This window comes from Carettochelys insculpta, chromosome 8, assembly GCF_033958435.1.
Source record: "Carettochelys insculpta isolate YL-2023 chromosome 8, ASM3395843v1, whole genome shotgun sequence".
Taxonomy (NCBI): domain Eukaryota; kingdom Metazoa; phylum Chordata; order Testudines; family Carettochelyidae; genus Carettochelys; species Carettochelys insculpta.
Window position 1 is genome coordinate 4,634,269 of NC_134144.1, and position 14,239 is coordinate 4,648,507.

The 14,239-nt window shown below is 44.7% G+C and overlaps 1 protein-coding gene across 5 annotated transcripts in view; it reads right to left on the minus strand.

Moving 5' to 3' along the window:
* The window catches only part of COL6A3 (collagen type VI alpha 3 chain), a 113,670-nt gene that overhangs the window by 79,909 nt on the left and 19,522 nt on the right, over positions 1–14,239 (minus strand). For 4 of the 5 annotated variants that reach the window (XM_075001909.1, XM_075001908.1, XM_075001907.1 and 1 more), the window contains exons 2-4: positions 10,261–10,390; positions 7,914–8,531; positions 1,996–2,598 (exon numbers count right to left, since the gene is read on the minus strand). In XM_075001909.1, coding sequence (XP_074858010.1) covers positions 1,996–2,598; positions 7,914–8,531; positions 10,261–10,348 — 1,309 coding nt within the window. In that variant the 5' untranslated portion in view covers positions 10,349–10,390. The remainder of the gene's footprint in view (positions 1–1,995; positions 2,599–7,913; positions 8,532–10,260; positions 10,391–14,239) is intronic. The other variant, XM_075001911.1, reaches the window with a different exon arrangement.

A 14,239-nucleotide genomic window follows, 5' to 3' on the forward strand; every position in this document is an offset into this window, starting at 1 on the left:
GGCATGAACATTTTGGAAGGCTCACTCATGACAGGGGCCTTTAAAAATTTGGCAGCTCATGTCTATTATGATAACCGCTGATTCCAGAATTTATCTTAATTAAAGCGATTATCAAATGACAGTAACCTAGGGATTCTAATTAGCTGCGTGTTCCATAAACTTCATGTGTTAAAAATTAACTCCAGCACAGATGCTTCATTTCAGGGAGATGTTACTGGATCTACTTATGCATTTTCTTACAATGACCCTGTTAATGCTGCTGAGCAATAGAGAGGTTGGTTTATTACTTTAAACCCTCATTGCCATTAAACTGAGAAGTGACACTTAAGTATTCTGCTTTCAATATCTCCACATAAAGTGGCAAAACAACTCAGCTACTGTATTCAAAGATGTATTATGTCAGTAGGAGAGGGATTTTCTCTAAAAATAATTGAGGGCTGGTTAAAAACAAGTCACTGTAATTGTACTGTCTAATGCAGCCTTCTTCCTCATCCCTGTACAGATAACAACTATGTGCCGCTCAGTGCTACCAACAGCTGCTGCAGGCCCCAGAGCATGATTGGAAGGGGGCCTGGTTCTGCACCCTGGAAGGGGAGGAGCCAAGGGCAGAAGAGGCGGGGTCTAAGGCACCTTTCCTCAGAGCCATGTGCAGTACCACTGCTGTGACAATTCAGAGCGGCCTGGAACTCTTTTCAGTGCCACTGCCAGATGTCTCGCAGAGACACTTGCAGAGGTTATTTTTCTCTCCCCTACTCCTTCCTTCCCCCTCTATTTAGCTGATTCCTCAGGGTTTTCTTCCTCTTAGTTCTACTTCTCTCAGTAATTCTCCGGATCTGAAGAAGTGGGTCTGGGCCACAATAGCTCATCACCTAGTGAATAATATTGTTAATCTTTAAGGTTCGACAAGACTGCTTGCTTTGTTTTACTAGGGCAGAGTGACATTTGCCATCAAACTTTATCAGTGGAAAGGTATGTTTTTGGCTAAATGACAATATTTGCAGAACATTTTTTGCTTCCCTTTGAAATTTTAAATTTTCTTCTCAGAAAACCAGAAACGAGAAGAAAAGAAAAAAAGAAAATTCGGGTCTCAGATGAAATATATCTGCTGTCAATTGCTGAATGAAAAAAAAGGGGGAGGGCTTCTTGGTTATTTATTGAAGGAAAATCAGCATTTTCCTGAAGAGAGCGGGAAATTCCAGCTAGCTTCCTCCTCAACCAAACTGGATCAGAACATTCTTTGACCATAATAGTAGTTGAAAACATCCCTTTTACAGGTTGAACCTCTCTAATCTAGAACTCTCTCATTCAGCAACCTCCATAATCTGGTATGAATTTAGTTAGCTAGAAGACCACTTATCATGGGTGTGGCCAAGTTTCGTGTGGTCCCATAAAGTTTGTTTCCAACCACCAGTCTTGGGTCTTAGTGTTCTGTGCTGTTATTTGGCTGTAATTTACTCCTAAACTTCTTCTAAGAGCCCAATAAGCAATGGAAGTGTTGGTAATGCTGCCAGACAATATTGACCTCTCATGGTCTGACGAATTCTCTTGGCCGGCACCAGTCAGGTCCCAAGAGTGTCAGACAACAGAGGTTCAACCTGCAGTTACTTCTCAGTTTACTACTAAGAATCAATCCTAATCTGCAGCCATCATCTATAATACTGTATATTCCTTATCTGCATTTTAGCTTCCCTGACCAAAGGTCACACTTAAGTCATCTTTTAAAGTTTTACAGCAACACATGATGAAAGTTTGCATGACACAAGCATTCTTCAGAGACTGACAAATAATTTGTCTTCGGAGAGATTTACACGCTGCTTATGTTGTTTGAAACGCCTCTTGTGAAAGCATCAGGTCAAAATGTTATTTGCTGCGGTGATGCATTTCCTCAATATTGTTGTCTTCTTTCTTTCTCAGAGAACATACCAGAGATGGGTTTTCAACATGCAAGAGGCCATTCATTCAACGAAATACAACATTCCATAAAGGCATACATACCTTCTGTAACAATGGTTGGGGCATTTAACAAAATGAGTCTTTGGGCCACTCCAACAATGTTTGGCAGTAAGAGTTCCTGAAGGTCATCAAGGTTACGAATATCCAGGGCAGTTAATGTGAAGCTTCCATCAGTAGCAATCTGCTGAAGTTCTGCACGCTCAGCACTGAGGACCCCAATGCTAAATGCAAAAATACTAGCTTGCTTCACGGCTAACACACCCTCTCTGACATCATCACTAGACTCTCCACCACTTATCACCACTAAAATCTGAGGCACGCCTTCCTCTATTCTGCTGCCTCCTGCCCTGGTGAAGTGGTTCTCCACCACAAATTCGAGGGCTGTACCAGTGTTAGCTTCCTCACCACTGAGGAAACTAAGTGCCTTCACTGCCTTCAAAACATCAGCTTTTGTAGAGTAGCGGTTCAAAGAGAACTCAGTTCTGGGTTGATCGCTATACTGCACCACCCCAATGTGTATCTGCTGAGCTCCAACTGAGAGTCTTTCAATGAAATTTACAAGGAAATCACGTATGGCTGGGAAATTGACACTTCCGATGTTGTTTGATCCGTCAATAAGGAAAATAAGGTCAGCAGATTCTTGCGCTTTAAAAAAAGAAATGCAAAAGGTGAAAGCATTAAAACAAGTGATTACATGCAGTTGTACAGTGTTCTGACATGTTTCTTTGGAAAACAGTAAGAAACACGAAAATGAGGAAACAAAATAGACGTGTATTGAGGACAGTGAAATTTGCCTCTCCGTTCTGCATTCTGATTGAATATGACTTAATAAACCAAATATCTGTTTTAGAAGACAATACTATATTTTATTTTGAAATAATCTAAATTCATTTTTACAGTTAAATACCAGAACAATATGGGGAAAAAACTCTAGATCATAGAATTTTGTGAAATCTAGATAATTTCTTGTCTGAATATTTATAGGTGTTAGGAGACCCAAAAAATAAACAGATTTATACATAAACACACATTTGCACATTCAGCAGAAATAATTTGTAATCACAGTTAACCTCCCCTGAATTTATCTCATTGCATTTTTTCCAAACCAATTTGCAATAGGACTTTCAGGAAAAATGTAGCTGCTGTGCTGTACAGCTATATATAGCTGGTATAGTTCTTCATATATGAAAGTTTCAGCCTCTTTTTGAAAATGAGCTCTTTTGTATGATTAAATGTAGGCTGAATATATATATCTATATATTTCACACTGAGTGGCTGTTATCTAAACACGTTTGTAAAAGTATAACTAAATATTCTGTTCAACTGACTGTTTGATTCATTTTAGAACTTTATTCTCAATTGTCTAATCCATATGCAATATTAGTGGGACAGGTTTGTCATTACAGGTGCAATTACTCTGCAGATGAAGGCTACCAATAAATTTGCTTATATTTGTGGTTTTGCATAAACACAGAACCTGCGTTGATTACAAATGCAGGTATCTGGTTCTGTATTTTTGCATGACTGCTGGATATTCAATCAAATAATGCAGAATCATGTTAAAACAGGCTGATGAAACCAGTCATGACATAATTATCCAACCACACTTGTAACCGAGCCCTGGATGGCCAAAAAGACAATGTGAATATGTACATCAAATGAAATGTCAGAATTAGGACATCCATCTCACCAGGACTTACCAAAGCAGACTAAGAATTTCCTAAACAATCTAGTTTTCCCTCTTTACACTTATTCGTGTCAATGGGGGCAGTACACCATACCCCAAAGAGGACTCAGGTGTTTTCGGGATACAACTCGTTAATCCTCAGGTCACTAATAAATAATTGACAAGTGGATATTGGAAATCTTCTCTGACTCTGAGCTTTAAAGCTCCTATGGCAAAATCCCAGACCTATTGACACAAAACTCCCATTAAGTTGGATGAGGTTGTCATTTTATCTCTGGTATTTGCTAGGAGCCAATTTTGTGAAATACCATCACACAATGCAGATATGTGATTCATACAATACGGTAAAGGGCTATTCTTGTCCATTACCCAATCCATGAGCTATTTTAGTCCCCATAAACAATACCATATAAAGAACTTAGCTGTGGTTAGCAACTACTAGGGGCTCAGAGATGTAGTCAAAAGGGAGGAAAGTCCTTAACTTTCAATTTAGGTGATCATCTCAGACTGTGGTGTACTCAGCCCCCACAACAACTAAAAGATCAGAGACACTATCTAGACCAATACATGGCTTTGATCATGACTCTTTCATGTGTCCTGGGTCTCTTCTTAATAGCGGTATTTAACTGATTGACCATCCTTTGGACTGTGATCATCACCACAGCATAAGTAGCTCCTGTATAGGAGGAAACAACAACATAAGGGAGGCAAATGTTGGATAATTTGTCATCACTGTAAAAACCTTGTACATACATACACACTGATGGAACAAGCCAGTGATGGAGAACAAATGAAAGCATGCTTGTTACACTATTAAGCAAAGAGTGTCAGATTAGATGGACAGCTAAGATTTAATGTTGGCACCAGGGCAAAATCAAGGCTGACATTCCTATTGAGTCAGTTCTGGGACTGTCGAAGTTTGACATCTTTCTGTTTTCTAGAGTGCAAATACAACATCTGCTTTTCCTCTTGAACATGTGGTTCATGGATTATAATGCTCATGGCATTTTTTGGCTGGAAAAGGGGCTGCATGGTATCACAAGATAAAATGAAAGTCTATCACCAGTTGAATGAATGACGCCATAAAGTCATCTTAGAAGATCTGCTTGGACTACGTCTAGCAGAGCTCACAATATCATCCAACGCTGATCATTCACTGCAGCATTATTTTTATTACAATTCTTATAAAGGTTGTGTAACTCACCCATGGACAAAATGCAGTTAAATACTAATGTAACCTTTCATTTTTATTTATAGAAAAATAACACTCGCCAAAATTATTCTTGAATGACGGTAGCCTTAGAAATACTCCTTCACAGATATAAACATGGATTTTGGGCTTCACAATATTTTCTTCTCTAAAAATATAAGCCAATAAGGAATTATGTACATTACGCTGGTTCAAGTTGTTTCATAGAGGGTCCAATCTTCCACACAATAAGCCAATGGGAAAATGCTAACTGTCTTCCATAGGAGTTGTATGAGGCCTTTAGGGGTAAAAATTATGAACACTCCATAGAGTGAAATCAGTACACTCAATATCACAATTATTTTATATATTGAGAAAAAATATATTATCACAGAGAAAATTTAGATCACTGGTGGATGAAAGGTTTGATTTCCCCTTGGATTGCAAATGACCTGTCTGTTTGCCCCATCAAATACTTAGCAAAACAATAGGCCTGTGCTCACGCATTTTTATGCAGAGTATCATGCAATGATGGATGTCAACTGATGGGACTGAAATGAGGGGTTAATTAGACAAGACAAAATGAGTGGATTAATGTTATATCTTGTATGCCACTGTTGTCTTACATTACCAAATGCTACTGTCATTTAGATGGAGTCTCGGGGATAAAAACAAAGGTTTGATCACTAGGCCTTGTTATGCAGAACATACAGTCCTCTTGGGATTTGATCATCGCATAAATGGGCAAAATTGTCTTATTCACTGGGCCCTGTTCTGCGGACTCTTGCATCCAGGGCAGTACCCTAGAAATCAGTGGGGCCCAAAGTGACATTTCCTTCTATCACAATAGTTCTCGTGCCGTCCTGCCGCAATGCAAAGGGGATTGCCAACTCTCCTGCTTTCTTTGAGCAGAGAAGAAAAATTCCCACTATTCCAGTCGTTTTCAACCAGTGTGTCAGTATGCACTGGTGTGCCGTGAGAATTCTCCAAATGTGTCATGAGATTTTGTCAATTTCCCCTTGCTGCAGCTGTTGGAAGAGCCACCACAGGGGGAATTTGATGACCCTGTGCCAGCAAGGCTGCCTGAGTCCCAGCTGGCACAAGGTTGGTCAATTTCCACCCCCAAGACAGCTCTTGGCAGAGCCATTGTGAGGAGAAATGCCGACCCTGCAGGAACCCGTCTGGAGCAAGAGGCAGATGAAATACTGCTTCCTGCCCTGAATGGACTGGTGGGGAGCCCGCCCTCACCCCTCTGCTGTGGAGAGAAGGGAAGAAAGGAAGGAAGGTGGGCGGCTGTTGAAACTGGGATGCAGTTTAAATGCTGTGTCCCGGCTCCAACAGGGTGGCAGGGAGAGGCAATGTTTATGTGCAATTAATTCGGCTGAAAAAGTGGGTGTGCCATGGAATTGTCTCATTGAAGTGCAACGTGTTACTGAAAAGGTGGCGAACCACTGCACTATTCTACAGCAGGGATAGGAAGTGGACATTCCTGGAGCCAGGTCTTGCCACAATTATTACCAAGCAGGGAGCCAACACGAGGAAGGAGCTGTATTTGCTCCACCTGTGCCCAAGAGACAAGCAGGAAGACTAGCCAGAGGTTTTTAAAGCTGTATCTTCCTGAGAGTGCAAACATGACTTCTCTGAAGCTCCTTATAGTGATCAGTGCTTCCAGGTTTATAGAATCCACAGCATCTTCCCAGACAACTTCACTACTGGCCAGATCCCAGCCTGGAGTCTCTGGAATAGCTCCCATGGGTTTCGATGGGGTCTGAGTCACAGAAGTGTGGCCCATTGCATTTCCCACACGTCTTCCTCTAGATATAGTTGATGGACACACGACTAGTTTGTGGTCCCACTGAGATAGGTGACATTCTCCCCACTGATCTCAATGAGTTCTGGATCAGGGTCTTATGGGGCATTCTTTCTATGGCTGGGGCTATTGCTGCTGGCTTTTATTTCACAATGCCCTGTGAGTCAGTGGCAGCAAGGGAGCTGATGAAGCGGGATTGTCTTCTAGTCTGGCAGCTGACAGGACGTGCCCCTCCTTTAGCATTTATATAAATTGATATCAAAGAGTGGATTTTATGGGACATACATGAAGCTCCTTAAAGTTCTTACAAAACACCCCACAACGCTGTTGGTTCATGAATGCACAGCCGGAACTCCCGGTGGGATTTCTGCAGTCATTTGCATCACTAACCCCATCCATGCAGAATACAACTTTCCTACAGAAGAGCCCTACACTTCTTGATCAAGCAAGAGTTAGCCCAAGCACTGAGGCTATGTCTACACTGCAGGGGAGAGGGGTGGCTTTCAGAAATAACTTATTTCAAAGTTTTAACAGTGAAATAAGTTATTTCTGAAAAAAGCATTTTGAATTTGAGCGGTCACACTAGAGAGACCAATTTCAAAATAAGTCCAATGATCAGCTGCCTCTTTGAAGGCCAAGTAGGTCATATTTACCTCTATTTAGTATACACTGCGTCAATTGCAAAATTGAAAGGGAGAGGGGTGAAAGTCATTCGTTTTAGTGGATATGCTATTTTGAGTTAAATGCCTTCTTATTCCAGAGTAATGAGCTTTGAAGTGTGGACGTAAGGGTTTTTCGTTTGGTTTTTGGTTTTGTTTTTTTGGGTAGGGAGGGGGTTTGGGGAAACCTTCTTTTTCCCCATAAAGAAACCCCAAGCCAAACCACAAAAAAAAAAAGAAAGTATTGTAGACAAGCCCTGAGTGTGGGATGAGGGTGCCCGAGTCTTATGAGCAGCTCCATGCAAGCAGGTTGACGCTTGTGCTCCCATGGATTATATCACAGGATCACGGCCTGCATTAGAAAGATTGACTTTTTTTTTTTCCATATTGCTTAAAGGGTCAGACATACAGACCTAGACAAAGCTGGATTTCATAACCTGGCAGGGTTTTGCAAACAGTAATCACCTTTACTGTACAATTTGCTTAGAAACCTTTGTTTTTAACCCTTTGACCGTCCATCTCCCTCTTCCCCTACAAACAGTGCAATACCAGCAATTACCATACTTATCTCAAGGATCAGTATGGCAATGTCTCAGCACAGCAGTCTGCCATTACCTGTGACGTCTTTAATCTCTCCTTTTGCTCCAGGAATTTCTGGAGTCATAGATGTACAGACACTTGCCACTAAGTCTCCTACTATGGCGTGGAGAGAAGTAAAATTCTCTAGGTTGAAAAGGTGCGTATCGAAGGGTTCACTCGCTACTTCCTGTAACTCCCCTTCCTCTGCATCCTGCACTCCAACTGCAAACACGTTTACGTCAGCAGAGTTAAAGACAGATGATGGCAGAGCGACATCATCCTGGGATTGTCCGTCCATTAACACTATAAAAATCTGAGGGATGCCATCACTCGCTCTGCTTCCAGCATCTTTAGTGAGAAGGTTCTGAATTAGGTACTCTAATCCTTCTCCAGTCTTGTTGCCTCCCCCCAGATAAGTCATGTTCGAAATATGGGACAGGACATCGTGGGTAGAGAGATACGTATTCAACTGGAACTCTGTGTGTGGGTTTCCGCTGAACTGGATCAGGGCAAAACGGAAATCATTTCCTCCCACAGCTAAGGATTTTACAACATCATACAGAAACTCTCGAACAAGTTGGAAATGTTCCTTTCCAATGCTCCAAGAGGAATCCACTAGAAATATTATATCAGCAGCAGCACCGATTTTGACATCTTTAAAAAAACAGATGGGTTTAGGATTTTCTACAGGTCAGCTGAACAACTCCATGATGCACGGCCTATTTTGCATTATCAAACAAAGCCCATAGTCCCCCTATAACCTGGGCCAAAAGGATCATTCGAAGCTAGACTGTGCATAGCCCTGCGCAGGGGCACCAGGGGAGGAAAAGAGGCAAAGAGACATCTTCTCCACCACCTGCACAAAGGCTAGACACAGACCTTGCACTCCCAGAACAACAGGATGAGAAATGATGACATGTAGCGTGGGCAGCAGCGTGCCCCATTCCACAGGTGATGCTCTTTCTGCACAGCAAGAGCATCACGGTGTCTCCGACATAACTCTCTCACCGAGGGACTGTTTGAACATGGTGTGACTCCTCCCCTCCCCTCCCCTCCCCTCACTTTGGGTTTGCGGCATTAGACTCCGATCCACTGGTGCCAAAGAATTTCATTAGTTGCACTGTCCCAGATCCTCCAAGGTATTTAAGTGCCCGACTCCCATTGGGAAGTTGGCACCCAACTACCTTGGAAGAGCTGGGCCATTGAGGTAAAAAAGATTACTCATGATCTTAAAAACCTACACAGGCTTCAGTGCTTTGCTGGACTGGGGCCCCAAGACACCTTTCCACCCCTGGTGTTTTTAAAGGATCAAAGTTCCACTAACGTATTCTTAGAACCTGGACTGTTAGCACCAGGCAATCTCCTGGATAGAGTAATGTTAATATACATGAGTACTGCTTACAAGTAATTTATGCTATATGACCCAAACGCTGTCCCCTTGCTTGCTTGGAGAAGGAGTCCCCTTGACTTCTCTGCACTATTAAGGACTAAGGATGGGGCTCTGCATACTGATTTTCAGGTGCTTTGTACTCCCAGCAAACTCCTAATAAGTTAATTGTAATCCAAACAAGGTTGTTAAATCCCTTCAGAAAACTAAAGCAGCTTTCTGTGCGGCAAAGCAGACAGCGCTCATCAGTGGGAATAGCTGAAAATCAGCATTCAATTCATTGCAACATTGTCTTTAACCCCACAAGCGTTCCGTCACATAGGGGATGCAAACGACCTCTGCCAAGAAGCACAGTCCAGGGGCCAGCAACCTTTCCGAGGTGGAATGCGAAAATTTAACCTTTTGACCCCTTTGTACAGTGCCAGTGATACTTTTTAAAGTCACTAACAGTCCTACTGTTAGTCCTACTTACAACAGCTTCATTCATAAATAAATGAAGATGCAGAGCTTTGCTGTTTCGGTGGTGGTTGTAGCATTGTTATTGGCAGGCAGCATGGCATTGAGCAAGCTCTCAGCTGCATGCAGGAGGAGGGCTGGAGCCGAGCTCGTGCCTGGCGTGCTGATGAAAAACAGCTCACATGCCACTCTTGGCACCCATGCCAGGGGTTGCTGACCCCTGGCATAGACAATACATAGGGTGGGGACCCAGGAGATGCAAACGCTCCATTTGCAATGACCTCATCTCACACCGAGCACCATCCAACTCAGACATTTTTTTCTCTCCGTGCTTAGGATCACTCAAGCCTCTGCCTTGGCACTCCACCGGACTGATTTGCGAGGTGCGCTTACTATGCTCAGATTAACTCTCAGTCAACAAACATGGGCAGGTCACAACATATTTCCCTCGTGCACCTTTGAAAACCAGCCAGGGACACAAGACGAAATACCACCACCATGTTGCAAATAAGGACCCCTCCAAGGAGGTTGGAGGCTTACCTGCTGCCTGCTGAGCCTCAACCATGCAGCAGCTTGAGAGCACGAGGCAAAAGATGGCCGCTAGCGGCAAATGTCGGTGTTTCCTCATGGCGTCGGTGTCTCTCGTTTTTCAAAGCACTGAAGTTGTGCCCTAAATGGGAGCAGAGAGGGGATCAGTTCAAATGGCATTCTCATGCCAGAGCTCTCGCTGGTGCTTCTCCCCCACCTCGCTGTCAAGGGAATGGCTGACAGATTAAGGCATTTATGATCCGCCTCCTCCTGCTGTTAGTAAATCCCATAAGCCCCCCCCCCTTGATGCCAAAGTTTTACTGGGAACTTCCGCTGGCTCCTGCTAGAGGTCTGTGACCGAAAAGATGCCATCAATGGGACATGTTCTCGTCTCAGTTGTGGTGAAACATTCAGCGCTGGCATCGGCAGATGTTAACAACCATAACATTTTCCAGTGAGTAGAAGATACCACAAATAGTGGAAAACTGACGGCGCTACATAGAAGAAGGCTGATGGCCCAGTGGTCAGAACATACTCCTACATAAAGGGGTAGATCACGCCACAAGCAAGGGAGCAGTGCATGGCTGTTCTGTGCCAGGCAAGCCACAGTCTTGCATGTCCTCCATGCTCCATGCAATAGTAGTTTACTCCTGCCCTACACAGCCACAAATTCCTACTCTCCTTCCCCACGCACTAGGGTAGCAATGTGATGAGGCAGAGCCATGACTCCCACCACACCCAACCAGTGGTCCCTTTAAGACGAGCACTTGGGCAGCCACCCAGGAGAAATTCAAGTGCCTCCCAGCTGATTAGCAGAGTGCCAAAGCTGGCAGCCTGTGTTTCTAGTGGTGGTTCACAACTGCATGGGCCTAGGTGCATGTAACAAAATTATTCCGCACATGGAAGGAAAATTATCGGGAATGCATGGGGACGGAGGGGTAGAGCTGAGCTCTTGCCTGGGATGCTGACGAAAATCGGCTTGTGTGCCATTCTTGGCACCCGCGCCAGGGGTTGCTGACTCCTGGCATAGACAGTACATAGGGTGCGGACCCAGTGGGAGCAAGTGTATGGGGCTGAATAAATGTTGTTATATGCACTGAGGGAGGTGCACCACCAGTAGAAACATGCTGCCAGCTGTGGGTGCGCTGCAATCAGCTGGGTGGCACCTGACTCCCTCCTGGGTGGCTGCCCAGGCGCCGCTCAGCTAACAGGGCACTCTGCTGCCTACACCACCTCTGAAGCTCTGCCTCCTCCTCTGCCCCAGCCAGAACCACTGGGACTCCCTTTGCAGTCCCAGCTTGAAACTGAGCTGGGGGACAGAGGCCTGGAGGGGGCGAGCGAGCCTCCTCTGAGCCAATCCCCGTGGGCTTAGCTTGTGCTGCTCCTCTGGGCCTGCTCACCACAGGGCCTGAGCACAGTGCTCCGCCATGGAGCAGCTGCCCATCATTCATGGGGTTGTGCAGGGTCCAAGGACTCATTACATAAGGAGGGCCCTGCTCCCTGCTATGCCTTTCTTCCCCCAGCCCAGATGGCGCAGTCGCTAGTGCCTCTCTAACAGGCCCAAGAGGGGAAGGGGTACATGAGAAAGTAAGAACGGGCATACTGGGTTGGACCAAAGGTCCCTCTAGCACAGTATCCTCTCTCCCGACAGTCACCAAAGCCAGCTGCCCCAGAGGAGATAACAGAACAAGTAATCATTGAGCGATCCCTCCCCTGTCATCCATTTCCAGCCTCTGACAACAGAGGCCAGGGACACCTTTCCGATAGCCACTGATGGACCTAACCTCCAGGAATGTATCTAGTTCTTTTTTGAACCCTGTTAAAGTCCTGCTCTTCATGACATCCTCTGGCGAGGAGTTCCACAGGCCCACCATGTGCTGCGTGAAGAAAAACTTCCTCTTTTCTGTTTTAAACCTGCTGCCCATTAATTTCATTTGCTGAACCCCCAGTTCTACCTGGGCCCCCCTTTCTCCCTTCTCAGTAGCAGCGATGTGTAAAGTTCCTTTTGACACTATGTGGCTGTGTCTACACGTGCACGCTACTTCGAAGTAGCGGCACTAACTTCGAAATAGCACCCGTCGCGGCTACACGCGTCGGGCGCTATTTCGAAGTTAACTTCGACGTTAGGCGGCGAGACGTCGAAGTCGCTAACCTCATGAGGGGATTGGAATAGCGCCCTACTTCGACGTTCAACGTCGAAGTAGGGACCGTGTAGACAATCTGCGTCCCGCAATGTCGAAATTGTGGGGTCCTCCATGGCAGCCATCAGCTGGGGGGTTGAGAGTTGCTGTCTCTCCAGCCCGTGCGGGGCTCTATGGTCACCGTGGGCAGCAGCCTTTAGCCCAGGGCTTCTGGCTGCTGCTGCTGCAGCGGGGGATTCATGCTGCATGCACAGGGTCTGCAACTCGTTGTCGGCTCTGTGTATCTTGTGCTGTTTAGTGCAAGTGTGTCTGGGAGGGGCCCTTTAAGGGAGCGGCTGGCTGTTGAGTCTGCCCTGTGACCCTGTCTGCAGCTGTGCCTGGCACCCTTATTTCGATGTGTGCTACTGTGGCATGTAGATGTTCCCTCGCAGCGCCTATTTCGATGTGGTGCTGCGCAACGTCGATGTTCAACATCGACGTTGCCAGCCCTGGAGGATGTGTAGACGTTATTCATCGAAATAGCCTATTTTGATGTTGGCTTCACGTGTAGACGTAGCCCGTGACTGCCTGCTCCTAAAACCTGCCCAAGGCCAGTCTGTGATTTCACCCTGCCGGGTTGTTTTACAGCACAAGGGGAAAAGGTATTCCGGAATGACAAGCCTGTGGGCAGGAGGGAATCCCAGGTCTCCGCAGAAGGAGATTTTAAGGTCTTTTTGTGCTATTCTGGCTGTTCAGCGTCTAGCACACAGGCCAAGAGCTAAGCCATGGTCTCTGTGTATCAGGAGTTTGTAAGGTCAGACCTCTCTCAAGGACTTGGATGGTTCCTTCTTTACCTGTGCAGACTGTCAGAGGCCACACAGTCAGGACCAGCATCCAATGATCAACTGTTCTTCAACTGATATTTCCTTTCTTAATTTTAGCCATCCCCGCCTGACAGTCAGCCCGGGACAGCTCTTCTCCTCACTTCACCTTTCAGAGGCACCGAAGGCAGGAGTGGAAACCTCACTCCAAGTTCAAGTCTATTAATTTTTCTGCCTGGCAGAATAAGTAACTACAGGAATCCTGCAAGTTTCCAGTCCTGTTTCTGGAATAATGTATGTGGAGAGGACCCCAGAGTATGAACATGGAAGGATCCCAAGAATAACTTTCTATGTTGTAGCTAGGATGTAATACCTTTTATCTCTTTTTTTCATCTGACCTGCATGGCAAATCTGCTGAAAGAGTATATCCCTTAGTATGACAGCAGATATGCAGGTTTACGAGTGGTAAGTTTGTGATTTAACAGTTGCTTCCAATCTTGAATATCACAGCGCAGTATTAGTACTTAACTGACAAATATCATCCAAGTATAAAATGTAGCAAGTAAATATTTCTCTTTCCCCAAAAGGATACGAGGCATTAAAATGACAGAAGAGCTGACTATTAAACAAAGTCAGCTTTAAAAATGACTTTGCTGCTGTTTTTGCCAATTCAGTTAACTCAGACTCCTAACTTTGAGATCATTAATGAAAAGAATAACAAGGTTTTGTAACAAAATTTGGAAGTCAGACAGCTGAACAAAAAACAAAAGCACCTTCACGCATCTGAAACGCACAAATGAAGCAGTACCTGAGACGTTAATTGCACACAATGGGACAGTTTCATGCTCTTTTCATGATTACCATGCTGGTTTTGAATGATGAGTCAGACCTCATCTGCTGTAAATCAATATAGTTCCCTGACTTCCTTGCAATAAACCAGAGACTCCAGTCCTGTCTGTTTCAAGAGAAATGCTAGACCTATAGGAAACTTACACACTTTGTGATGAATTACTGAATGCCCATAAGGCACACATTTTTCTTCCTGTTCAG